At 47.7% G+C, this 27146-nt stretch overlaps 2 protein-coding genes across 2 annotated transcripts; both read left to right on the top strand.

The window, feature by feature from the left end:
* The first annotated feature begins 2543 nt into the window (after positions 1–2543).
* LOC130889635 (glutathione S-transferase Mu 6) lies at positions 2544–6655 on the top strand. Its single transcript, XM_057793500.1, has 8 exons — positions 2544–2682; positions 2928–3003; positions 3432–3496; positions 3768–3849; positions 3942–4042; positions 4903–4998; positions 5110–5220; positions 6182–6655. The coding sequence occupies exons 1-8, from the start codon at positions 2647–2649 to the stop codon at positions 6269–6271; spliced, it is 657 nt and encodes a 218-aa protein (XP_057649483.1). The 5' UTR covers positions 2544–2646; the 3' UTR covers positions 6272–6655.
* A 7057-nt stretch (positions 6656–13712) lies between these two features.
* LOC130889634 (glutathione S-transferase Mu 7) lies at positions 13713–19167 on the top strand. Its single transcript, XM_057793499.1, has 8 exons — positions 13713–13863; positions 14150–14225; positions 14644–14708; positions 14983–15064; positions 15161–15261; positions 16353–16448; positions 16536–16646; positions 18527–19167. The coding sequence occupies exons 1-8, from the start codon at positions 13828–13830 to the stop codon at positions 18614–18616; spliced, it is 657 nt and encodes a 218-aa protein (XP_057649482.1). The 5' UTR covers positions 13713–13827; the 3' UTR covers positions 18617–19167.
* Positions 19168–27146: the final 7979 nt, after the last annotated feature.

The raw sequence follows: 27146 nt of genomic DNA, 5'->3' as shown, positions 1-27146 counted from the left end.
TCCCAGAGAGCTCTCTAGAACTTCTTCAGCCTGTGGCCTGTGCCACAGCCTTGTTCCAGCTGGTTCAAATATTTTCTGTACCCATGGAATTAACAGGTTCAGTCAAGAAGAGTAGTTCAGGATGAAGGCCGGACATGGAGCCCTTGACTTCCTCTGCTCACCTGTTACCTGGGGCTTCCTGTTCAGATCTACCAGTGAGTTTTCTAATAGTCAGCCCACAGGCAGTCAGAGGACCTCTGCTTCTCTCTCTCTCTCTCTCTCTCTCTCTCTCTCTCCTCTCTCAGTCTCACTCCCCAGCTTCACAGAAACGGTCAAGTATTTACTGTGCCTCTGCCTCCCCACTGAGTTAATTTTTGACCTCATGACCCCGAGCCCCCTGAGCTGTACATATGTGTTCCTGTGTGTGCACATGCGCACACATGTATGTGGAGGTTGGAAGCTGACGTCTGGTGTCTTCATCAATCCCTTTGTATGTGGAGTTTAAGACGGCTCTCTCCCAGATCCTGGAGTCTGATGAGTCAGCTGGACTGGCAGCAGGAGCCCGCGAGATCCACATGTCACTGCCTCCCCAGCACTGACTCTTATAAAAACCTTCTCATAAGAGTTAGCATTGAGATCCTAATGTTGCTCTAGAAGATACTTATTAAGTGAACCATCCCTCCTGCCATCTTGTGTCTGTTTTAAACATTCATTTATCACTGATGCTAAGAACCTGGAAAAGGGAGCCTTGGTTCTCAGATAACACTGGTAGGGTTTTGTCTTTGAGGTTCTACCACGGGTGCCACAATGACTTGGGAGACATTTGAGCCACCCTCTTGTACCAAAACACACATGAGCCGGGCGGTGGTGGCGCACGCCTTTAATCCCAGCACTTGGGAGGCAGAGGCAGGCGGATCTCTGTGAGTTCGAGGCCAGCCTGGTCTACAAAGGGAGTTCCAGGACAGGCTCCAAACCTACAGAGAAACCCTGTCTCGAAAAACAAAAACAAAAACAAAAAAACCAAAACACACGTGAGTCATGAGCTGGGCCAGGGCTGAAACCAGTGAACTGGGCAGCTGAGCGTTTGACTCTTAGGTCCTTGGGTCCTCTGCAGAGTCCTTCAAGGGCCTTTCTGGACAGAATCCTGTTGTCGCTTAGAATCAGGAGAGGGGTCTGGTCCATCCTGGCCACTGTGCTGTTGAGTTCAGGGGTCTGTCCATGATGTTAGAACCCTTTCAATATCACAAGCCCTCTGTATCTGATTCTTGGATTCTTAGAACTAATTCACAAATAAGGCCAAAGTACTCATTAATTCATATAGTCACTAACTTGTTGACCAAAGGGCTGGGTCCCGGTGGTGATCTGAATGAGAATGGCCCCATAGGCTCATATGTTTGGGTGCTTGGTGCCCAGGTAGTGGAGCTGTTTGGGAAGGATTAGGAGGTGTGACCTTGCTGGAGAAGGTGTGTCACGGGGCGGGGGGGTCTGCTTAGAGATTTCAAAAGCTCACGCCGTTCCTAGCTAGCTCTCTTTCTGCCTCCTGCTTGTAGATCAGATGTCAGCTCTCAGCTACTGCCCCAGCACCACGCCTGCCTGTCTGCTTATCTGCTGTCACGTCCCTCACCATGATGGTCACAGTCTCCCCCTCTGAAACTGCAATCCTTCATTCAATGCTCTCTGCTGTAAGTTGCTGCAAAGTTGTTGTAAAGAGACAGGATGACCACGGCAACTCTTATAAAGGAAACATATAATGGGGCGGTGGGGGGGGGGCGCCAGTTTACACTTTCAGAGGTTCATGGCGGGGAGCATGACAGCACGCAGGCAGACATAATACTGGAGCTGAGAGTGCCACATCTTGACTCAGAGGCAATAGGAAGTAGACTGACTGCCACACTGAGCGAAACTTGAGAAAAGAGACCTCAGAGCCTGCCCCCACAATGACACACTTTCTCCAACAAGGCCACACCCCCTAATAGTGCCACTCCCTTTGGGGGCCACTTTCATTCAAACCACCACAGTTGCCTTGGTCATGGTGTTTGTCACAGCAATAGGAAGGTACCTATGACAGCCCCCCCACGTGCCCCAAAAGAAACACAGGGACTGTCTGGGCCTGTCCCTGGTCGTTCCCTCTCCACTGCTCCCGTGCCTCCAGGCTGTGAGGACAATAAAGCCTGGAGTTTGTTAGACTGGCAGAGTCCTTTCTTCCAGTGATGGGGTCAATAGACTCTCAGGTTGAGAGAATGCCTTTTTACCCCTACGTTGAGATCTGAGCCTCACTGAATGACTGATTTCCACAGTCTAGGTGTGAAAACCCATCCACAAGGAAAAGAAAAGGGCAGAACGGGTTCTAGCTAGCTCGTCTCCAGGGATACTGCCAACTTCCTGAGGATCCAGCAGGGGGCCGAGGGAGCAGGCCTGCCAATCATCGTCTTTGGTATCTGAAAACTCAGACCCGCCTCCGGATTAAAGCTCCTGAGCTTGGATTGGCTTTCATTTCCACTGTCATGGTGGGCTGGGCTTTATGGTTGGGTGGTTGTCTCGTTTAGGGGCGGGCAGAGCTGCTCTGGAAGCGCTCTCAGACACTTGATGCTGGGCACCGCTATCTGAAAGAGGAGTCTTTTCTGACCGTGGCCTGACTGCACAGTCTCCAAGGCTGGACTAGAAATCATGCCCGTGATTCTGGGCTATTGGGATATCCGTGGTGTGAGTGAAAGGTTGGGTCGCTAGGTGGGAAGAGCCCAGGGTCAGAACACAAAGGAAGATTCCTCTTGAGCCCTTTACCTGTCTCTGTCAGAACCACCCTGCCCAGTCGCTCCCCTCCCCTTGCCTCCCTCCCTCTCCCCCACCTTTCTTTGTAGTAAAAGGTGGGGAGGCTTTCCTAGAGGAGGCAAAGGCACACATTTAGAATCTCACTAACTGTGACTTTTGTTACCGGCCGTCTCTCTCAGCTGGGTCACGCCATCCGCCTGCTCCTGGAATACACAGAGACAAGCTACGAAGAGAAGAGATATGCCATGGGGGACGGTAATGACGCTCTTCTGGCCAGGGTCTCCCCCCAGCTCTGCCCATTGATGCCCAGTGGCTTCTGCCTAGTTCCCTGTTTCTCATCTCCGTAGCTCTCCTCCAGATGAACCCAGAGCATATCCCTTCTAGAGTCTTCTTTGAGGGTGCAGCTTTGCTTTTCAACACAGAATCTTGGTTGTGGGATGTGGGCCCTTTTTTGGCTGCACTTGGGTGAGATTCGCCCAGCACTGGCCTAGTGCTTTTGTAAGCCTTGGTGATGTAAGGCCTACAGCCCTTAAGGCCCTATTCAAGATCACAGGTCTGGGATGGAAGGGTTACTGGGTCAGACTGCATATTCCCTGCACCAGGGGTCCTGCCCTCCTTGGGAGGGTTCTGGGGAAGGAGGCTTAGATGCAGGTGATCTTTTTTTCACATCCTCTTGTCTACAGCTCCTGATTATGACCGAAGCCAGTGGCTGAATGACAAATTCAAGCTGGGCCTGGATTTTCCCAATGTAGGTGCAGGGAAGGGGAGGTTTGGGGAATCATGGCGTCCTCACCTCATCTCCTTGCCCGGCTGAGGGGGTTTGGGATCAGCACTCAGCTCTCCTGCTCCCATTCCTGGTGGCTGGGCAGTGTGATGGGCTGTGTCCCAGCTCTCTTCCGTTCAGTGTGCAGTGTATTCATAGAAGGCACACTGAATGTCAGACCCCATGTCTGTCCCCACTCAGGGGAGGGATGGTTGGATCCCTCATCACATCTAACTGTCTCTGCTTGTCCATCTAGCTGCCATATTTAATTGACGGGTCCTACAAGATCACTCAGAGCAATGCCATCCTGCGCTACCTTGGCCGCAAGCACAACCTGTGTGAGTGGGGCTGGCTGCAGGGTGGGCATGGAGGTCATCCCTCTGGGCTTGTCTGGGGCGGGGTGCTGAGGCTGTGTGCTGTGTTTCTGCAGGTGGGGAGACGGAGGAGGAGAGGGTTCGTGTGGACATTGTGGAGAAACAGGTCATGGACACTCGCATTCAGATGGGCACACTCTGCTACAGCCCTGACTTCGTGAGTTCCCACTCTGTGACATAGTCAGGGTTTGCAAGAGGAGTGGAGGGCTTGTCTTCACATCCACACTTTTCCCCTGGAATTTGAACCCACCCATACTGATTTCCCAGGCTTTCCTATCCTAACAACATGTTGAGCTGCCAACTCACCCCCATTTTGTCAATGAACACTACGTATCAATTGCGAGAAGTTGCGAGGTGTTGTCATGACTCATTTCCTACAGAGTGAATTCCTGGGTTCAGTTCTCTTCAACTTTGAGCTTGTACCTCCTTGTCCAGTTCACACAGCAACTACCACTCCTGGAGTTCACAGATCAAAGTCAGAGCGAAAGAAGTCATGGGCGTTCAGAAACAAACCCAACAGTTTTCCTGCAGCTGAGTCCCCAGTAGGAGCAAAAATGAGGGCCTCTTGCTAAAAGGCAGCTTATGGTCAGCCGGAGGACCACTGTCCCTTGCAACATCCGACCCTGTTCAACTGTATTTGCCCTACTCAATGTTTGAGGATTTGTCCTTGTACCATCTCTTAGAACTCACTTCTTCTCTTCTCTTGAAATGGTTAAATACGTTGCTTTTCTGCTTCTACTGGCCCTCTCGATCAAGAAGCACGAGATACCCACGAAGTCCTAGGTTAGATGTTAGTCGTGACAGATTCAGGGACAGTGTGGCGTTCCCATCTAACTTCTGATCACCGCCGAGAGATGAGGCCTGTTAGCAGACAGGAGTCTAACCATGCAAACAGTGAGACATCAGACGGTGCAAGCTCGGTCTTATTAAGGAGTCTGCTCCTTTGCACAGCCCTGTGAGGCCATTCTTCCTCCCTTGGGGCCTGAATGAGGGTGTGACAGCTGTTTTCTGCTTCAGGAGAAACGGAAGCCAGAGTTCCTGAAGGGCCTCCCAGGTCAGTTGAAGCTCTACTCTGAGTTCCTGAGTCAGCGGCCATGGTTTGCAGGGGACCAGGTAAAGAGGGTAAATGGTGAGGAGGAGGAGAAGGAGGAGGAGGAGGAGGAGGAGGAGCCACCATTGTTCCCAGGCTACCAGGTCCCATCCCACTGACCCTGCTTCCTGCAGATCACCTTTGCGGATTTCCTCGTCTATGATGTCCTGGACCAGCACCGTATATTTGAGCCCACGTGCCTGGATGCCTTCCCCAACCTGAAGGACTTTGTGGCCCGTTTTGAGGTGATGTCCTGATCCTCCTTCTTCTTAGATGCCCTTTCCTTCCCCCTTTCCAGGATACTTCTCTAGTTTTGAGGGTTAAAAGAAGAATGAGAAGGATCTATTGAGCACTGGCTTTCTGCCAGGACCCATGTTCAGCCTCTTAGGTTTGTGGAGTCAATTTGTCATTGCAATAGTAACCTGGATAGAATTAGATGTCCCACTGGACTAATAAGGGATCTGAGACTGTGGAGGACAAGCTGTTTATTTTTTAGTTCTGGTCCACATAGAGTGGTCTTGGGAGTGTGCAAGAACTGGCCTGGCAGAGGAGTGGGGTGTTTGCAGAGAAGCCCTCGTTCTGACCACAGATGGCTGTGGCTCCATGGGGGCTGGTAGCTCTGGCTCTCTGTTGGTCTTTAAAAATGATCTGTGCATTCTTTTCCAAGGTGTCCTGTAACACACTCTACTGAATCAGAGCTAGAGATGAGGTTAGCTGGGGCTCAAGGAGAGTGTGCTCAGGGCTCAAATGGAGAAGCTTCAGGCGCACAATTGGAGCTGGCCACTCCTTGCAGCCGCCTTACCCCCTCTCCGTTCACACTCGGGGTTTGCTGAATCCCTGGGTGGGACCTGGACTCTCTTCTAAGCCATATGTGCAAGTTCTCAGCCCTTTTGGTTTTCTGGATCCTTGCTTCTTTCATAATAGACATGGCAATCCAGCCAGGAGTCACAGTGCCCTCTATGGGACGCAGCGGGTAGTGCAGAGAGCTGAATGGCAGCCACAGAGCTGGACTGACCCTCTTAATCATAGGAGAGTGATGAAGTTTCTTAACCTCTGGGTGCCTCAGCATCCCTGCTGAATGGTGATGGTGGGGCTGATTTTTCAGGGTGGTTGGATAGATTTTATGCATCTGGATTTTAAACTCTCTTGGATGTTCCTAGAGTGAGTTTGCCCACCTGAGACCCCACTTTCTCCTTCCTGCCATAGGGCCTGAAGAAGATCTCTGCCTATATGAAGAGCAACCGCTTCCTCCCGAGTCCTTTGTACTTAAAACAGGCCATGTGGGGTAACAAGTAGTACCCACACTGCTGGTGCTGGCAGGGAAGATCTGTCAGTGCCCCTGGCACCCCAGACGCCAACGGAGCCGCAGCTAGCTTCCAGTAACTTCTGTGCCCCTGTCCTCCATTCCTTTCTCTGTCTTTTGTTACCTGCCCTCTACACAAGTTCTTGCCTCCCATTTCGCACTGCCTCTTTTCACTCAAGCCTTGAAATTTCAGCCCCTGTCCTCGGCAAAGACCCTTCCTTCTCTTACTTGTTTCTGTCGTGTTTCTTACTAGATAGACAATCATTCTCTGTGCTTGAGGAAGCTTGGTTGTTGCCCAAAGATCCATACTGCCTGGTGTGTAGGTTCAGTCCTCAGAGTGGGATGGCCGACCTTGTTTGATCTCTAGTAAAGTATGAGCCACGCTTGCTTCGTGTCCTGTCTTATTGCCTGCAGTTCGCAGGAGGGACTGCATTGATGTGCAGCCTTCTTCTGTTGTTCATAAGAACAGGTGGGTGGTGGAAACATGGAGGGGGTGAGCTTTCAGGCAGCAGGAGGTACGATCATGCAGGGGTGGGAAATATGGCTAATCTGTTAAGGGTACTTCCTGTTCTTGTGTAAGACCTGGGTTTGGTTCCCGCCACCCGCGTGGTGCCATGCAATGACCTGTAAGCCCAGTTCCAGGGAATTTGATGCTGTCTGTTGCCTCCTTGGACTTTCAAATACACTTGGTGCACATGAATTTAGGCAAGCAGACACACACACATAAATAAATCTTTGAAAGAGATCACAATGTCCCCTGACGGTGTTCACCTGGGTTTCTTATAGGAGTCCCTCATCCATCATCCTGCAGGGTGCAGTACCTCTGTTGGTCATGTGCACCTCTAAGCCTGTGTCAGAGAGGTGCCGGGCTGATGGGCAGAGGGTGAGCAGGCTCCAGGTTCAACATCTGGCCTCGCCTGGAAGTCATCTCTCTCTCCAAGATGTTTTGCTATAAATATTCCCTATTGTTGGTGATTGTGTTGTGGGATCTTCAACAAATCCAATCATCGCTCATCGAGGGCGGATCCTGGCCTTGTTGAAATGTATGACGGTGTCTGGCACATTGTTAATGTTCAGGAAATTGTGAAGGTTTGCTTTTAGAGATGCTTGTACCAGTGTTTGGAGGAAGAGCTCTGGAAATACCAATGGTTCTGGAGAAGGCATAGAATGAGGTACAGAAGAATTTTTCCATGTGGAGGCGCTGTGGTCTGACCCAGAGACCCAGGTGAAGCACTTAAGAGGCTTCAATTAATCCGGGTGGTAGCAGCACATACCTTTAATCCCAGCACTCAGGAGGCAGAGGCTGGCAGATCTCTGTGAATTTGAGGCCAGCCTGGTCTATAAGAGCTAGGTCTAGGACAGGCTCCAAAGCTACAGAGAAACCCTGTCTCGAAGAGACAAACAAAACAGAGGAAAAAAGAGGCTTCAGTTTCTTTGAACAACTGGAGATGGGCAGGTCTGCTTTCCAGGCAGCAGTGAGTCACTAGAGGTGCTGTGAGGTCACCCACAGGTGCCGTCAGGTCACCCACAGGGGCTGTCAGGTCACTCACAAAGGCACTGGGTTCACTGAAGAAGCATCCAATGAGCAGGATCCTTGAGGGCAGCCGGCTCCTGGATCCTGGTCTTTGTATCTATAACTCTTCCTATCTATAACTAGCAGCAGGTTGGAGGACAGCCTCCTGGGCATCGTCCTTATGCCCAGTTCCAGCTGCTGCCTACTAAAGCAGTTGAGAAATAAGCACTCATAGACAGGATGTGAGGATCACTGTGAAATAAGTGATTAATTAAAGGTAGAGTCTGTAAGATCGGAGAAGAGATTATTTCCTTTACTCATTGAAGAGATCAGCACCCTTCTAAGCCAACCTTCACTAAACACTAACTTAAGCACAATACAACAGCAGCAGGAAAAAGAGAAGTTAATGGGCAGATATAAAAGTGAAGAAGACAGAAATATTAAACCAGACTAATATTGTTATAATTCTATAGCAGAAGCTAGAAAACACTTTCCATGAAAAGCCCTGGCCTCGTGTGCACGCGCGCGTGTGCACGTGTGCCTGGATGTGCAGATCAGCGGATGACATCAGGTAGGTATCCTCCTCAGGCTCTCTTAGGATCTCTCTCTGAACCTGGCACTCACTGGTTCGGGTAAGCCGTGTACACAGTAAGTCCGGAGAGTCCCCATCTCCCCAGCTTGGGGAGTCTAAGTTCTTATCACAGCAGCACTTGGCTTGACAACTCAGGTCCTTGTACTTGCACGACATACAAGTACTTTGTAGACGGAGTCACCTCCCGCTCCTTTCCTGGGTCATTTTTAATATCTCTGCTGGGTATCAAACTCCACATAATGAATTGACACAGGTTACTGCAGCAAAAAGACCAAATAACTCAAACTTGGGCAAAAGACTTGAACAAACATTTTTCTACAGGAGATGTACAATTGACAGTAAACACATAAAAGTTGCTCAAAATCACTAATCACTGAACAAACGAAACTACATTGAAGATATGCCTCACACACATCAAATTAGCCACTGTCAAGCAGTCATTGTCAAGATGACAGACTTGGTGATTATGTGGGGTAATTGGAAGAATTTTGTCTTGCCCCTAAGAATAGAAAATCTTACAGCTACTGTGGAAATTAAACTGTTAGTTATTATTTCCTTTAAAAAAAAGAATTACGATATGATTCACTAATTCCTTTTCTGGATGAATATGCAAAGTAATTTGAAGTTCACGAATACACACATATGCATATATGTTATGTGTGTGTGTGTATATGTATGTGTGGCCCCATGTGCTTAGGCAGAATATTTTGATTGTCAGAGCATATGGTAGAGACTGTCTTCACTTCTGGGTGGATAGGAGGCAGAGAGTGTGACAGGAAGGTGCCTGGGACGACCTCTGCAAGGACCTGTCCCCAGTTTATCTTCTCTTATGGGGAGAACCCAGGGGATTGAGCAACTCCGCTCCATGGAGTCTTTCAGGGTCTCAGCCTCCGTTCACCCTTGGTCCCTCCATTCCCTAGGGTGCTTCTTCTTTGTTGGGGTTTAGGGTTTGAGAGGCAAAAGCAGCTCACGAGGGAAGCATTGAGCCAAACTTTTCTCAGGCCAGGCCTTATCAACACCCACAGGAAGGGAAGAAGCACAGCATGGTGGGGCCTGAAGTGTGGAGTTCTGGGCTTTGAAGGTCTCTTGTGACGACAAACTGGGAGCGGGGAGTGGTGTTATAGGAGAAAATGGGTACAAGGCCAGCTGATACCCCCTAGCCAACTAAGAGAGATTGCGTGTTTTTGTATTTCTTGTTAAAACGTCCCAAGGACGTTTCTGGATAAGGGTTTCAGGAAGAACAAAGGACCTAGTCAATTTGTGAGAGGACACTGGTCACTTGTAATCCTTCTCTGTTCAGGGCTATGCTATCTGGAAGGGCCCTTTGCGAGGGAGAGACACGCTCCCTGCCTGGGTGCTGGGTCTGGCATTCCTGTCTTTAGATGAAGTGATATCTAAAGTACAGGAAGGAGAGAACAAAAACAAGTTCAAACCAAGGCAAGAGATTCCCCCACTACAAGTGAGGCAGAGATCAGACACATTCCGTGGTTGAGGTAGTGTGCTATGGACAGTCACAAGGTCATCTAAAATGGTGCCATCTTGTGCTATATCGTACAAAGCACAGTGTGTGTGAATAGGACTGGCTGCGAGCTAGGCATAGGTTCACAGACAGACAGTACTCATGTTCCATCTGACTTATAGCCCCAAGTGGAGAAGTACTGAGACCCAAGAGATATAGTTGGTGCTAGATTTGAGTAGACATGCAGGAGTCCAGTTGGAAGAATTTGTGTGTGTACATGCATGTGTGTGTGTGTGTGTGAGAGAGAGTGTGTGTGTGTGCATGCGTGCTTGTAAGTGTGCATGTGTTTGTGCATTTTGCAAACATGCACAGGGACATGAAGGACATCAGGGCTCCTCTAGCTCTTCCCACCTTTTCTGTTTCAGGCATCATCTCTATCTGAACCGAGTAGTTCAGCTCATGGTTTTCAGATGGGCTTTTAGTCAACCAACTCCGGCTATGCTCCTGTCCCACTCCTTAATGCTTGGCATGGACCTATGCCTAGCTTATTACATGGATGCTGGGATCAGAACTCAGGTCCTCATGGTTGTGTAGCCATCACTCATAATCACTGAACCATCTCTCCAGCTCCCTGGTTGGAAGATTTTAATCCTGAAATCAAATGGAACAGTCTCCTTCATTCTCAAGTTTTTCTCCCTTTTATCCTCTGGGTGTCTTGTTTCGTATCTGTGAGATGGGGTTATATATGTATTTTTACTGATACTCAATTATCTTCTTTGTATGAAGCAGAGCGAGCCATGCAAAGATGACCCGCCATTCGGTGACTAAGTACAGCAGAGGGCAAGAGGCATACAAGCCACCTGGCTACTGGGGGTCACAGTAGCCTTCACCACTTCACAGCCAATCATGGGTCTTCGAGTCCATTAGATATGTACTCGGGTACCGGAGGCATCAGCACAACAGGTTTGTGGTCTGAAGTTTTCTCTCCATCAAATGTTCTGCTTTCTCAGATTCTATTTGGCTCTGGTTCTGATACGATTAGCCTTGGTGATTGTGCAGACGTTGGCACGGCTATGGGAGAGATGGACTGGAGAGCCGAGGGCTGCAGCCCAAGGCCTGTGGCTCCTGCCTCCTTGACAACAGTCAGCTCTAGGGCTCTGAACACTGTAGGGATTATCTGAGCCAGCTCTACCAATAAGATGGAACAAAACACATCCAGTGCTCAGTGTCCCTTTGCATGGTCCTCTGTAGCAGGGCTGGATGTGAGGCAGCTTGGGGCACAGTGAGATTGGCCTGAGGTTCCACATAGAACAGGTTGAACCTCTACTTTCAGGAGTGATTAGAGCTGGCTCAACACTCCAGGCTGCCCCTCCTCCCCTTGTGCACTCATCCAGGGTTTATGAGATCAGTTGTTGAGGTCCGGGCTCTCTGGTGTGCTGCACTGGCCTGTTCTGGACCTCCTTGTCCTGTTACAGGTATTTTCTGTGTGAACCACCCAGGAGGATGTTCCCTGTGGAAAAGGAGCATGTCTGTGGAGACAGGGGGTGACGGGGTGTCCTGCAGGAGGAGAGGAGGGGACTGGACAGAGAGGACACAAAATGGAAGCCCTAGAGCCAGGCTGACTCAGTCCCTGTCCTAGGGACCAGCTGCGTGAGCAGGAGACAGCCACCTAACACCTATGGACCTCAGCTTTTGCTGATAGCTAGTCATGGTCTGATAGAGCCTGCAGGATTATTAAGTGAGTTTTTTGACTCTCTATGTATGAGCAACCCCCCCCCCCACTGCCAGGTCTCCCCTTCTTTACAGGAAACTGAAGAGGCTACATTGGTGCCCACAGGGAAAGGCTGCTCCTGGAGTGGAGCCCTGGGAAGCCCCGTGGGGACACAGGCTGGAGCTCCTGCTATCTCCTCACTCTCAGGGCCTGGAGCAGACCCCTGCCTGCACGAAGACCAGTTGCTTCTCCCAGACCTATGCTCACAAAGATGGCCACTAAATATGGATGCTTGGGGTAACTCTTAGGGCCGCGACAGGACATGAGGTGGGGGTGAGACCCTCATTCTCCTTGTGAAGCTGGGGCCTCAGCAGCAGCCACTCCCCTCCAGCCTGGCATTGCCTTCTCTTTCACTTTTTCTTTCCTCTTCCTGACCTCAAGGTATCTCCTGCCCTTCTTTTTGTCCCTGATCCCCGTCCCATTCTTGCCCTTTAAAGCCTAGGCTCCTTCTTTTCCTTCAACAAAGTGGCCTCCTGAAGTGACTGTCCCTGAGGCTGGCCTGACAGTCCTGTCTGGCACTGGTTGTGCTGTGCTGAGGAGCCTGGTATGCCCACCCCATCCTCGCTAGTGGTCACCTGCAGTGTTCCCCAGTGAGGCCCTGTATGGCCTTGTATGGATCCCATAAAGTCTGAGTCACACTTGCTTTGGATGTCACACGAGCTTTCGCCACTGCAGAAGAAGGACTGCCTGGTGACCCTAATAGTGCCTGGTTCACAAGGATTCTAGAGGACTAAGAAGGGTACCCCCAGAGCAGGTGACCTTCACAAGGTCTCTAGAACATGAAGGGCACCTTCTGTGGCTGAATTTTTTTCACGCCGCTGTGTTATTGAGGTTTGCAGGTTAGTAAAAATCAGGCCTAAAAAAAATATCAGTACAACGATTTTGCAAATTAGGGAAGGTTTCCTCTTCTTCAACTACATTTTAACACGACAAAATAAAACCAACACAAACATAAAACACGTTTTTTTTTTTTTTTAAAATCAAGATTGGAGTGAGTTGATGGTATATTCTAAGAGAGATAGGCATGATGCTGCATACCCTTAATCTCAGCACTTGGGAGTTGAGGCAGGAGAACTGAAGTTAATTCATGTCCACCCTGGGTTACCTAGAGTTCCAAGGCCAGCCTCTGAAGCTATCACAAGTGAAGAAGGAGGAGAAGGAGGAGGAGGAGGAGGAGGAGGAGGAGGAGGAGGAGGAGGAGGAGGAGAAGAAGAAGAAGAAGAAGAAGAAGAAGAAGAAGAAGAAGAAGAAGAAGAAGAAGAAGAAGAAGAAGAAGAAACATAAGACAAAGAGCACTTGTTCCTCAGGAATTTGGGGAATCAAGCCTTGCAGAGAGAAACATGTTCCATCAATTGTCGTAAATTACAGGTCCACATGAATGGCCTGGCTGGGGAGTCAGCACACCAGAGATGATTATAAACCACAGCTCCTTCTGGGTCTTACTCACCCCCAGGATGGTGTTGGAGAGAAACAAAATGGGATTTTGGTTATAAGCTTTTGTACTCACGCTGGGAGGGGTCAGAGGTGGGGGTGGCTAGGGAGGACAAGTTTGGGAGAGAGCACCTGAACAAGGGAGCAGCTAGGGTTCATAGGAGACAAGTGTGTGCTTTTTCTTTTATGAATTCTCTCAAAGGCTAGTATTATATCAAAATAAAAAAACTGAAAAAAATAAATTTACCACATGTTCCAGGACACACACACACACTCCGAGTTGAAGCAAATTTAATTAGAAATATTTATCTTGCATGCATGACTATATTTACATTATCATGTTTTCCAGTTTTTCCTTTTTCATGTATTCACAATACAAGAGATAATTTTGTCCTCAGAGCACATTTGTCAAGGTTCCAGGCCTCCTAAATTGTCACCACTAGGCAGTGCGGCTGACAGCTAGCTAGACAGGAGGCTACAGAACAGCAGCCCCCTAATGGAGGAGAGCAGAGACACTAAGGAGGAACCGGCGAGTCTAGCCCCGCCTTTTGCTTCAGGGGGCCAGCCAACCCACTGCGTAATATCTGAGCTCAAGCTCCATTGGCTCTCACTTGGGGTGGGCTTGGCCCGCCCCCCTGGACTCCGGTATTGGTCGAAACTGGGGCCGGGGGCGGGCGATCTGAAAAAACTGACAGAGCTAAGTCCCGGTCCCTCCATTTCTAGCAGCTTTCAGAACATTGAGGCTAGTCTGATACTGACCCTGTCTTTTCGGACCACAGCACCATGCCCATGATACTGGGTTACTGGGACATTCGCGGGGTAAGTGAGGGTCCAAAAGCAGAGTAAGACTTTGAGGAGGCGTAAGGACACACGCAGTAGATGGGTTTGCCGGGGAGGATTGTCTTCCGGAAGGCAATCTGTGGAGGCATGCTATTGTAGGTGTGTGTGTGTGTGTGTGTGTGAGAGAGAGAGAGACAGAGAGACAGAGAGAGAGACAGAGAGAGAAACAGAGAGAGAGCACATAGAGATGGTAAAATTAGTACAGGGAGGTGGGGACTCATCGGAGGGGGTAAAGAATCTCACTATCTCTGGTTGCCTGTCGCAGCTGGCCCATGCCATCCGCCTGCTCCTGGAATACACGGACTCAAGCTATGAGGAGAAGAGATACGTCATGGGTGATGGTGACTGCACCTTCCTAGTCAGATCCCTGCCCAACTCCTGCCCACTGGTGCCCAGAGGCCCATGCCTAGGCCCCTTGTTGCTCAGCTCTGTTGGAACTAGACTATACCCCCTTATAGAACCTTAACCGTGTAGTTTGCTCTACCAATGGAAGATGCTAAGGAACAATTAGAGGGTCCTTTGTATATATAACTGGGTTCCATTCCCTTCATCACTTGGCTAAATATTTTATAAGCTTTAGTGATGGATGAGCCCACAGCCCTTATAAATTTCTTTATCCTTGAAAACGTGCAGTGTGAGACTGTGTGAGTCAGCTCTCAGGTCTGCTGTCTCAGAGAGTCTTCAATTCTTTGGGAGGGTCTTGGGAGAGGGATCTGAACACATGGGTCCTTTGACTTCATGTTACCTTGTCCACCACAGCTCCCGACTATGACCAAAGCCAATGGCTGAACGAGAAATTCAAGCTGGGCCTGGACTTTCCCAATGTACGTGCAGGGAAGGGAGGTTTGGGGAAGGTTATGGTGTCCCTATTTTGCACAGATCAGGAGGTCCGGTGTTGGATTTTTCATCCGCCCACCCCTGGTTGTCCACATCATCTTTTTGGTACGGGCTGTATCCCAGCTCTTCCACTCATGTGCATGTTCATGGAAAGTTTCCCATGCCAGGCACAGTGAGTGCCAGGCCCCATGTCTGTCCTCACCCAAGGAAGGGATGCCGGGACCGCATACCCCATCTGACTATCCCTGCTTGTCTCTCCAGCTGCCCTACTTGATTGACGGGCCCCACAAGATCACTCAGAGCAATGCCATCCTGCGCTACCTTGGCCGCAAGCACAACCTGTGTGAGTGAGGCTGGCTGCAGGGTGGGGGACAGTGGCCATCCTCCTGGGCTTGGTATGGTGGGATGCTGAGAGTGAGTCTTGCTGTGTGTGCCGCAGGTGGGGAGACAGAGGAGGAGAGGATCCTTGTGGATATTTTGGAGAATCAGCTCATGGACAACCGCATGATGCTAGCCCGGCTTTGCTATAACCCTGACTTTGTGAGTCCTACTCCGGGCTGGGTGAGGTGGGGGAACAGGAGCTTTACCTTTGCCTTCTCACCTTCTCCGTGTGTTTAACATCTAATCTTCTTAGCCCTGTTCACCTAGAAATGGTGCTCTGGACTGCAGCCTTCGTGTGGCACAGCCTGGAGCTAAGATGGGGCTGTCTAAGGCCTTCCTGGTTACAAAGCAAGATGTCTCCAAATCAAAGCTACCAAAACAAACCCAACCCCTCCAGGCGCTTGTGCACACACTCACCCCCCCTCCGCACACACTCCTGCCCACAGAGTGACCCTCAAACCTCAGAGTCTTGTCAAATGAAACTCTTAGTGAACTTCACTGCCTTTAGCAAGCAGTGCAAACATCCACAGTCAAGCATCAATACCTGGGCAGGAAAGACTATGTTTAGAATCCTCAGCTCTGACTACCTGTTTCTGCCCTGGGTTATGGCTTCCACTTGACTTAAATCATCGGTGCTCCGATAGTTCGCTCTCAAACAATGAGGAAAAGTGGTACCACCTGGAAATCGAAGGGCGTCACCACCTGGGGACTCTTCCCAAGCAGGTTCCCAGAGCCAGGCCCAGGATGCCCAAGGTGGTAAGCAGATGTTCCCCATAGGCAATTCGCAGCCAATCAACTCTCTCACTGGTCTCTTTCGCCCTCGCAAGTTGATCTCATCATTTTTGAAGCTGCACCCAAGTCCTACGCTTCTCCTGCCACTTTACCGTGTAGAACATTCGACTTCTTTTCCAGAGTGCTTTAGTTGTTTGCTTCTTTGACTCTGCATAACACCTGAGTCCAGAGCCCGCCCACATAGTGCTGAGTGTGACTCACAAGAGTGGTTCTGGACATCAGTGGTGAGTCCCAGGGACAGGGTATTCCCGTGTGCCTTCTCATCACCTCTGATACTGAATCTGGCGCCTGTGGGATCTAATCAGTGATGACATAACCAAATAAAGCCTGGATTAACCCGGGCCCGATCTCTGGAAGGCAGCTACACCTCTGCTCAGATGGGGCCTTCACAGCCCTGTGAGCTCAGCCTGTGCCCAGAATCTTGTGACTGAGGGTGGTCACCGTATTTTCTACTGTAGGAGAAGCTGAAGCCAGGATACCTGGAGCAACTCCCGGGAATGATGAGGCTTTACTCCGAGTTCCTGGGCAAGCGGCCATGGTTTGCAGGAGACAAGGTAAAAGGAGTGGGGTGGTCAGGAGGAGGAGCTGCCATTCTTCCCAGGTTACCAGATTTCAGAACACTCACTGGCGGCTTCCTGCAGATCACCTTTGTGGACTTCATCGCTTATGATGTCCTGGAGAGGAACCAAGTATTTGAACCCAAGTGCCTGGAAGCATTCCCCAACCTGAAGGACTTCATCTCCCGCTTTGAGGTGATGCTCCTAATCCTCTTTTTTCTTGAATTTCCTTCCTTCCTTCCTCTGATAAATCCTTAGTCCTGGATCTAAATTACAAACAGCAAAAACAGTGGCATTTATTGAGTCTGGCAGGACCCGTGCTTAGCATCTTTTTTCTTTTGGGTGAACTTTATCATTATGATCAACAGGGCAGATTGAATTGTGACTCCCATTGGATAGATACGAAAACAGACTATAGAGGGTAAGTCCCTTACTAGCAGAGATGATACCCAGCCCCCCTTGGTATCTGGCCTCTAAGGTCAGCAGGCAGTGGCTATGTTCCTATTTTCTGTCAAAAGAAAGAGCCTTGGGCCCTTGTGTCGGGGTTACATAGCCCAGGATGCTGTGGAGAAGGCAGAACATGGCAGGACTGTGTAAGCCACGGGCATTCTGAGAGGGAGGCTTGGTAGCATTTGTGTGAAATAGCTGTGTGTAGACAACGCTCACACCCAATCTTCAGACTGCTTCCCTCGATTTGTTCCCAATCTGAGTACCTGCCAAACCCAGGGCTGTTTCTTTGATACTAGACTTGAGAGTGTGTGTGGGCCCTGTTCAGGGTTTTATCCTAAAGTGTGGCACAGTGTGGGGCTTTTCTTCCCTTTCCCCGTGTCTCCATGGAGCCGTTTTCTATTCTCTCCTATCCCTGGCCTCCTCCTCTATATGAGACTCAGCGTCAGGCCCAATAAGACACGGAAAGAACTCCATTCAGAGACTGAGTACGGCAGAGAGATGGGGACGTAACAGACATGGTGTCAGCTGGGTGCTGGGGATCGAAGCTTGGGCCTCACTGCATGAGCCCCCGGACTCTCCTTAACACCCACATAATCTCTCTTTTCAGAGACTTGGCAACTGCAGGCGGTGGGACAATGGGTTTCTAGTCTGGCATCTCTTTAAATCAAGCGATACCTCATCTCAGTTCTCACCAGCTATGACTCTGGTCCTGATGCAGTGGCCTTGGGGTATAGCAGAGCTGTGTGGCCATGGTAGGGAAGGATGGAAGAGCCAACGGCTGCAGCCCAAGGCCTGTGGCTCCTGTCTCCTTGACAACAGTCAGCTCTAGGGCTCTGAACACTGTAGGGATTATCTGAGCCAGCTCTACCAATAAGATGGAACAAAACACACCCGGTGTCCCTTTGCAGTCTCTGTATATAGCAGGGCTGGATGAGGCAGCTTGGGGCACAGTGACATTGGCCTGAGGTTCCATATAGAACAGGCTGGACCTCTACTTTCAGGAGTGATTAGAGCTGGCTCAACACTCCAGGCTGCCCCTCCTCCCCTTGTGCACTCATCCAGGGTTTATGAGATCAGTTGTTGAGGTCCGGGCTCTCTGGTGTGCTGCACTGGCCTGTTCTGGACCTCCTTGTCCTGTTACAGGTATTTTCTGTGTAAACCACCCAGGAGGATGTTCCCTGTGGAAAAGGAGCCTGTCTGTGGAGACAGGGGGTGACGGGGTGTCCTGCAGGAGGAGAGGAGGGTACTGGGCAGAGAGGATACAGAATGGAAGCCCTAGAGCCAGGCTGACTCAGTCCCTGTCCCAGGGACCAGCTGTGTGAGCAGGAGAAAGCCATCTAACACCTATGGACCTCAGCTTTTGTTGACATGTAGGCACAGTGAGACTGATCTTGGATTATCAAGTGGGTGATCTGAGCATATATATAACATAATATATATACATAATAGGATACACATAATCGATATGGATACAAAGCCTGTTGTAGAGTCTTTATAGGGAACTGAGGAGTTCCCCATTCAGAACTCTAATACTAGAGCCTACGGGAAAGCTATTCCTGGAGTGGGGCTGCTTATCCCCGTGGGGCCGCTGACCTGAGCTCCTGCTCCATTCTTCTCGCTCACAGGGCCTGAAGAAGATCTCAGAATACATGAAGACTAGCCGCTTCCTCCCAAGACCTGTGTTCACAAAGATGGCCATTTGGGGCAGCAAGTAGGGCCTTGGCTGGGTAGGGTATATGATTACGTTGCCAGATTTCTTTGGATTGCAAGGAGCCCAGGGGAGCAGCCTGGACCCCTGCAGCCCCAAAGCTACCCTTTCCTTCTCTTTTCTTTCCACCCCGCTCCAGACCCCAAGTCTCACAGGTATTTCTTTTTTTTTTTTTTCTCATCCAATTCCTGCTCCACATAGGCTCTTTAAACCATTGCCACTCCTTTCCATGATCAAAGTACCCTTCTAAAGCTAAAGTGCCCTTTACGGACAGGCATTTCTTCATGTGTTTGGATACTTGTTTCCCAACTGATGACCACTTTGGACAACTGTGGGCTCTCTGGCAGGAGGTGTGGGGGGGTCTATCTGAGGGAGGTTGCTAGGAGCCTAGGCTTTGACCGTTGTGGCCAAGCCCCTGTTCTGCGTGCTGTTTCTCTGAGCAAGCTGTGCTGCGACAGAAGCTCCTATCACTGCATCTGTGACTCAGTTCTATTGCCTGCCTTCCTTGCCTCTTTGAACTGTGTAGCTCCTGAACCATGAACTGGAATAAATCATTCCCCCCGCCTTGGGTCGTTTTTGTTTGGTATTTTGTCAAAACAACAGATAGCTGATGAGAAGCCTGATTCCAACACATCCAAAACCCCTTGTTGAGGATCTTCAATAGTGAAGGCCGTCTCTTTGGTCTTCGGAGGTCTCTAAGTCAAGTGCCAGCTTGGCTTTTGTGTTGCTTCATGTGCCCGTGGGACATTGTTTTACATTGTTAGTGTAAAACTTTGTTTCCTCAGAATTTTTCTTCACCAGTTCTTCATTTGCATCACGCACTCCCAAAGCGATTTAAAAACCACACCAAAGAGCGAGTCCCCAGAAGAATTTTTCAGGGTCTCAGCGGTTCCCATGCATGGCAGCTGAATGAGCTGCTTTATGGGTAGGCGTTCAGTCCAGGCTCAGTTGGGAGAACATGGCTACTCAACAAAGACCTCTTATCCAAAAACAAAATAACCAGAAAAAAAATTGCAAAACAGACCAAGGCTTGAACAGGCATTTCCTTAAAGTGAACATCCAAGTGGTCTATTAGCCCGTAAAATCACAACAAACGCCAGTCATTGTACACACTGTAACATCCTAGCATAGACCCACTAGGATGACCAGGATCCAACAGGCTGGCAATCGCTGGCAGTTTATGAAGTAATGGAACTTGTGTTTTCCTGGGTATATAACCACTTTGGAATGTTGACAATGGTAAAGCGTTGAGCAAGTAGTGACCTTTCACCCAAGACTTTGACTTCCAGAAGCTGTGAAAGACTTATGCAAGAATGTGGGAAACAGCTTAGTTTTAAATTTCTTCAGCAGGAAATTAACAAGTCAAGTGTAGTTTATTAATATAAAGCCATTAACATGTAATGAAACAGAATACCATAATTTAAGATAAATGTGGCAATGTTCTACACCACAGCACGTATACGTCTCGGTGACGTACTGTTGACTGATGCTGACAATGACATAATGATCCACACACGTAGAAAGTGCATGCATTCTTTATCATTCCACTTTGATAGGAAGTGTGATTGGGTGAGATGCATGTTGACTTTGGCAGGGTTGTTTATTGACAGGAACTTGTGGAGAGCTAGAAATGCTCCTTATCTAGATCTGAATGGTAATTACACAAAGAATACCGATAGCAAAGTCACACAGGTATATGCTTAAGAGCCGCACATGTATTTCATGGGAGTTACACATCAGTGGAAAATATGTTCATTGTATATCTTACTGTTTGCATTTCTTGTGTGCTTCTGTCCATGGATAAGAATGGCAAAATGGCATGTATTTTGATTTCTTGTTCACTAGTATTTTAAGTATTTACCACCTAGAAAATACCCTGAACTTAGTAGGGACTTGATGAATGGCTATTTAGTGATGTCACTTCCTTGTCTCTTGCCTTTTAGTTATGCCTGCTTTAATCATGTGCACATATGTTCTTGCCAGGATTAGTTTAGCTTGGGTCCAGAACCCTGACTAGAGGCAGCGAGGGAGTGAAGAAAGAACAGACACACATATAGTGAAGCTAGGATCTGATCGGGTTCTGCCACCACCACAACCTGGGTAATCAGCTTGTTTATTAGACAGAGCACAGGAGTGGGGATAGGGTTAGCTAATCTAGGTAATTATGCAATCTTAGGCTGTGAACGTCCAGGAGGAAGAAGCTGCAGTTGCTAGTCTTTGCACACACTGATCAATTGCTCATAAATACTCCGACTCCCAAGAAAAGCTTTGTCATTCCTCTTGAGCCTGGGCCATATGGGCAGTGAGTGGTTCTGTCAATAGTCCCATGGGTCCAAGGTCTTATAGTCCTCTATGTAGCTGTGCCTGTGTCAAAATAACATTCGCCCAGGACTTTGTTCACTCAGGACTTCCTCTGCTCCCTATAGGTTCTGCTCATTCTTTAACCTTTTACTTAAAAGATATCGGGGCTAACTGTGTTGCTCATTGGTAGAGTATCTGCCCAGCACACAGAGCCCTGTCTTGGACCCCTTGCCCAAGAAAGAAAAAAAAGACCATAAGCTTCTCTCTCTCTCTCTCTCTCTCTCTCTCTCTCTCTCTGTGTGTGTGTGTGTGAGAGAGAGAGAGAGAGAGAGAGATGTATGTGCACATATGTGTGTTTAGTTGCAAGTGTCTGTGGGTGAACATGTGGAGACCAGAGACCAACAATGGGTACCTTTCTCTATTGCTCTGAACCTTAAGTTTGGAAACAGGGTCATTACCTGAATCTGAAGCCCTGTGTGGCTAGAACGGCTGGTGAGTGAACTTCTAGGATCCTCTTGCCTCTGTCTCCCAGCACTGGGATTACAGGTACACAGACCAAGCCTGGTTTATTAAAGTGTGTACTAGAGATCTGAACTCAGGTCCTCTTGCTTGTGTACCCAGCACTTTCCCCAATAAGCCATTCTCTAGCCCCACCCCCCGTGGTGTATACTTTTTAAAAGTGGGACATATCAGCATTCTGCTTACATGTACTTTCATGAGACTTAGCTGTTATCTAGTATTTGTTCCTGTAGATAAAGTACGGTTTTCCTAATCCTTTTCATGCTTCTGGGCACCTCCAACATCTTAGTTTTCATTACATCAGTATGACGGGCTTTAACTGTATCGTCTCCCTTTTTTTGGTTCCTGTATTTTCGATGATCTCTAAAGGATACCATCTGGGGCAAAGGGAAAGACCAGCTGTGTGGTGTTATAAGAGATTCTCTGCCTGTTCTACCAATACATTTACAGTGTCACCAGAAAGACACGTGGCCCCTTTCATGTGTCAACAAAGCACTTGGAGTCCATCGTTCCACTTCACGGTACCTTTGAAGTTTATAATGACTCTTTGATGCTTTTCCCCTTCATTCTTGGCTAATTGTTACTGCGTGTACCGTTTCCACTTGATGGATCAAGGCCTGTGAGTCTCCCTGTGTAAAACTCTGCTTATCCAACAGCTCCCCTGGGCTTAGACAACAGTTAAAAGATGAGCTGCTCACAGTTCAAATCTACTCTTCCCCTATAGCTCAGTGTTATTAGTTGACATTCAGTGTCAGGTTTTCTATCACAAATAAGATGCTTATTATTATTATTATTATTATTATTATTTTTGTCTTCCTTGACTGGACAAATGGGTGGCCACACAGTTGTGAAGTATTCTTCTGCTGTGTCTGGGAGGCTGTTTACAGAAGAGATTAGCATGAAGAAGGAGATTGAGTAGCGAGGAAACATTCTGACCAACGAGGCAAGTAGACAGATGGATGCATTGGAACTTAGATCTGATGGGGGGTGGGGAAGTGTGAAACTGGGGGTCTCTGTTCAGGGAGGACATCCATTTCTGGCACGGGGAAATCTGTGCTCCTGGTTTCCTGGTCCGGCTTAGCGGAGACTTATACCATCTCCCTGCCACTCACTCCCCTGTCATGTCTACCTGTTCAGATGCATTTAACAGCCCAGGCAGTTTTGCTTTCTTCTCTTGCAGACTGAAGATGGTGGGACTTCCTCCATCTCCATAGTCTCTTGAGGAGGTGCCTGGACCTGGGACAGCCTGCTGAAGACTGCATAGGAGGTAGTTTTCTGACTAAAAGAGTTACTCCTCCCTACCCTGTACCCTGGAGGACCAGGTTGCCTAGCCTTTCCCCATGCCCAACTCTCCATCTCTCCTTCCACATGAGCAGCCTGATGCCCCTGGGGCAAGACAGTTTCCAGGTCCTCCCTTCCGGTAACTCTTTCCAGGGTAGTGTCTAGTCTGGTCCCCTATGTGCTGGCCACCAATTCTCAAGTAGTTAAAATTCAGTTAAAGATTCATGAATCATAGACTAAGTCCTCTCCATATTAACTATAAAAAGTTAGTGGAAATAGGGAATTTCCATAACTTAATTTTAAGGTAAGTTTTAAAAAAGAACTCTTTCTGCTTAAGAATTAAACAAACAAAAACAGAAAGCCCCACACAGATCATTTTATTTTACTGTAGTAGGTGAACAGACACTGACCATCTAGATTTCAATACTGGAGTTTAAATTCATAACATATTTAACATGTGTTTTCTGTCAGGAGAAAAATACATTTTATCTTCCCAAAGATAAGAGGTTATTATCAGTTAGTGCTGTTGCCTTTAAATCTAATAAAGAAGAACATGGGTGAGGCCCATTTCTGTAAATTCTCTATTTCATACACAATACATTATGTGTTATGTGTAAGCAGCCGATAAAAATGTGTTTGATTGTAAGATTAAATGAAATGGTCATACTCTTCATGATAAAGAACAAGGAACTATTGCTACTAGATCATATCACACCTTAACAAACTGTTTTATCTATAAAGTAAGCCATATAGATAGCAGAAAAAGGAAACATGTCCAAGGGTTTCAGCCTTCTTATTCCACAGTTTTTCTCTTTCTTTCTTCTTTCTTTTTCTTTCTTTCTTTCTTTCTTTCTTTCTTTCTTTCTTTCTTTCTTTCTTTCTTTCTTTCTCTCTCTCTCTCTTTCTCTCTCTCTCTCTCTCTCTCTCTCTCTCTCTCTCTCCCTCCCTCCTTCCCTCCTTCCCTCCTTCCCTCCTTCCCTTCTTCCTTTCTTTCTTTCTTTCTTTCTTTCTTTCTTTCTTCTTGTTTTTTTTTTGTTTGTTTGTTTTTTGAGACAGGGTTTCTCTGTGTAGCCTTGGCTATCCTGGAACTGCTCTATAGACCAGGCTGGCCTAGAGATTTGCCTGCCTCTCCCGAGTTCAGGAATTAAAGACACGTGATGCTACCTGGGTCTTTTTTTTTTTTTTTTAATGATTTTTCTTTTTATGGGATCTTTTTTCTTGAAAGCTATAAATTGTATGCTTTTGTGTTTGTAAACATCACACTTTCAAATCATTCTCAGGAAGGCTCATCCCTTGGCTTTGAGTGCACACCTGACCTGGAGGGCAAGCTAAAATCAGTTCCTCTAGAACAAGCTCAGCTGCCCTGAGCGTTCCGGTGCTGGACTCAGAGCTGAGATTTTCACTCCAAAGCCAGCGGTGTGAGACAGGATTATCGGAATCCCTGCCACTCTCTGGGTGCTCTCTAGTGTCCCAGGTGGGACAAACTTTCCTCAAATAATATTAGTTTCTGGTACAATTCCTGCACTTTGTAAAAAATGTATTCCAAGGCACTGAGCAGTGATGTGTTTATGAAGGAACCAATTAGAGCTCCCAGGTTTTAACATTTAACGTCAACCCCTTCAACCATCGGAGAAGTCCCAAAGCCCTTTGGTGCTTCCTAGTCTCTTTATAGTCTCTTCTAGGCATCATATGCCTAACTGGGTCCTTTTTTTTTTTTAAGATTTATTTATTATGTATACAACATTCTGCCTCGATGTATGCCCGCACGTCAGATCTCAGTACAGATGGTTGTGAGCCACCATGTGGTTGCTGGGAATTGAACTCAGGACCTCTGGAAGAGCAGACAGTGCTCTTAACCTCTGAGCCATCTCTCTAGCCCCCTACCTGGGTCCTCTTATCTGGAACTGCATCCCAAGCTCTCTGGTGTTGGCTGTTTTAATGTTATTGACTTCAGGATCAATCAGTGAAAGAAACCCCAGGCCACTCTAGAGGCTCAAGGCATGAGAGACGGTTACCTTCAGTCAACAATCCACCACAGCCACATGAGAAATCTTCATCCAAGACAACAACAACAACAACAAAAAGTTCCTAGCTGGTGATGTACGGTGAGTGCAGAGAGAAGGGCATTTAACACCATGTCCTCCATTGAAAGTGGGCCAAGACCAGGGCGTTCAGATAAGGACTACCTAGGAGGTCACTGACTCCCACTCAGCCTCCTGAGAACTGGAACAAATTGGTGTTATCTGCATGAGAACCGGCCTCCTGTGCGTCTCTGACATCAGTGTGTTCCTTGGGATGCTGGTCACACAAGGACAGAGCAAGCTCACAATGCCACCTGGAAAACTCCTTTCCCTGTGGAAATCCTTGTTACCATCCTGGAAGAAATGAGGGAGTTCTAATGAGACACCTGTGTCCCTCAAGCTGGCCTTCAGACTATTGAAATGATAAACTCCAAGAAGCTAGAATTTTCTCCAGGAATCTTCTACTGGGAGAAGGAAAAGGCTGAAGCCTGGCACCAGACAGTGGGAAGAAATCTCTTCCTAAAAAAGAGATTTTTCTCACAGTTTTTATAACATAGTTCCAGTAGCTTATCAGACTGAATTCCAGACATGGAGTCACCAGCAGCTGGGACACCTTGACAGGCACTGTCACATCCCCGACCTTCTATTTAGGCTTTAATCTCATTTATAAAAATTTAAGGACAGAGCAAAGCAGACTTAGTGGCACAATGGGTGTGTGGAATCAGAGGGTAACCACTGGGATAGGCTCTCCCTCCACCGTGTGGATTACCAGCGATCAAACTCAGGTCATTAAGTTTGGTAGCAAATCCACTTATCCACTTAGCATCTCTCGGCTCTTAGTTTTTTTTTTTTGTTTTTTTTTTTTTTTTAATTTTAACAGTACCTGAAAGTACTATTCTAAGAAAGATAGGGTAAGTTTTAGAGGTATATTTCTGTCTTTGTAGTGATCCAATTTGTAGGACAAAGACAATTGATTCCCCCACCTCAAGGTTTGGTCATTTATTTGTTACTCTTAAAGATTTGGTTTGGACTGGACTGGACTCAGACGCAGAAGCTCACCAAGCACAGCCCACGTCTCTTAACAATCTGTTTCTGGCATTTTTAAAAAGTATTTTTATTTGACTTGTGTTATTCTCTTGGCCAAAAGTTTAGCAGATTCCTCAGGCTCCTTGCTTTTCTTAGTGTGTGTTTCTTCAGACCAGTACGTCAGCATGTGTGTTACAGGACATGTGGAGTAACAAGATGTTGAATCTTGGGTGAATTGGTCTTGGGCTTTTTACTTTCTTTGTTTGAGGGTTTTCTCACAACATTTTGTTGGACATCATCTTCTTTAGAGAGATTGAAAGTGTTTTGGATTCTGCTAGATCCTTTAGGCCTCAACTGTCAAGGTGTCAAGGCACAGTGGTAGTATCTATTCGCTAAGTTCAGCAATCAACTCTCTCTCTCTCTCTCTCTCTCTCTCTCTCTCTCTCTCTCTCTCTCTCTCTGTGTGTGTGTGCATACCACATTTTCTTTATTCATTCAGCTATTTTTGGACTCTATCTTTATATATATATATGTATATATATATTACTATTTTTATTGAGCTATACATTTTCCCTACTCTCCTTTCTTCTTTCCTTCCTTCCTTCCTTCCTTCCTTCCTTCCTTCCTTCCTTCCTTCCTTCCTTCCTTCCTTCCTCCCTTCCTTCCTTCCTTCCTCCCCTCTCCCCTTCTACCCTCCCCCTGCCCCCTCTGGTCCCAATTTACTCGGGACATCTTGTCTTTTTCTTCTTCCTAAGTGGATCCATGTATGTCTCTCTTTGGGTCCTCTCTGTTGTCTAGGTTTTCTGGGATTGTGGACTGTAGGCTGGTTATCCTTTGCTTTATGCCCAATATATGTTTATGAGTCAGTGCCTACTATATTTGTCTTTCTGGGACTGGATTACCCAAGTATTTTTTTCCTAGTTCTGTCCATTTGCATGCAAATTTCAAGTTGTCATTATTTTTTTTATCACTGAGTAGTATCCCATTGTGTAAATGTGCCACATTTTCCTTATCCATTCTTTGGTTGAGGGGCATCTAGGTTGTTTCCAGGTTCTGGCTATTTATGAATAATGCTGCTATGAACATAGTTGATTACATGTCCTTGTGCTATAATTGAGTATTCTTTGGGTATATGCCCAAAAGTGGTATTGCTGGGTCTTGAAGTAGATTGATTCCTAAATTTCTGGGGGGAAAAAGTTATACTGATTTGTAAAGTGGCTGTACAAATTTGCACTCCCACCTGCAATGGAGGAGTGTTCCCCTTGTTCTACATTATCTCCAGCACAAGCTGTTATCAATGTTTTTGCTCTTGACCTTTCTGATAGGTGTGAGATAGAATCTCAGAGTCATTTTGATTTGCATTTCTCTGATTGCTAAGGATGTTGAACA

This window comes from Chionomys nivalis, chromosome 18 (genome assembly GCF_950005125.1).
Source record: "Chionomys nivalis chromosome 18, mChiNiv1.1, whole genome shotgun sequence".
Taxonomy (NCBI): domain Eukaryota; kingdom Metazoa; phylum Chordata; class Mammalia; order Rodentia; family Cricetidae; genus Chionomys; species Chionomys nivalis.
This window is presented reverse-complemented; position numbering and strand designations above follow the sequence as displayed.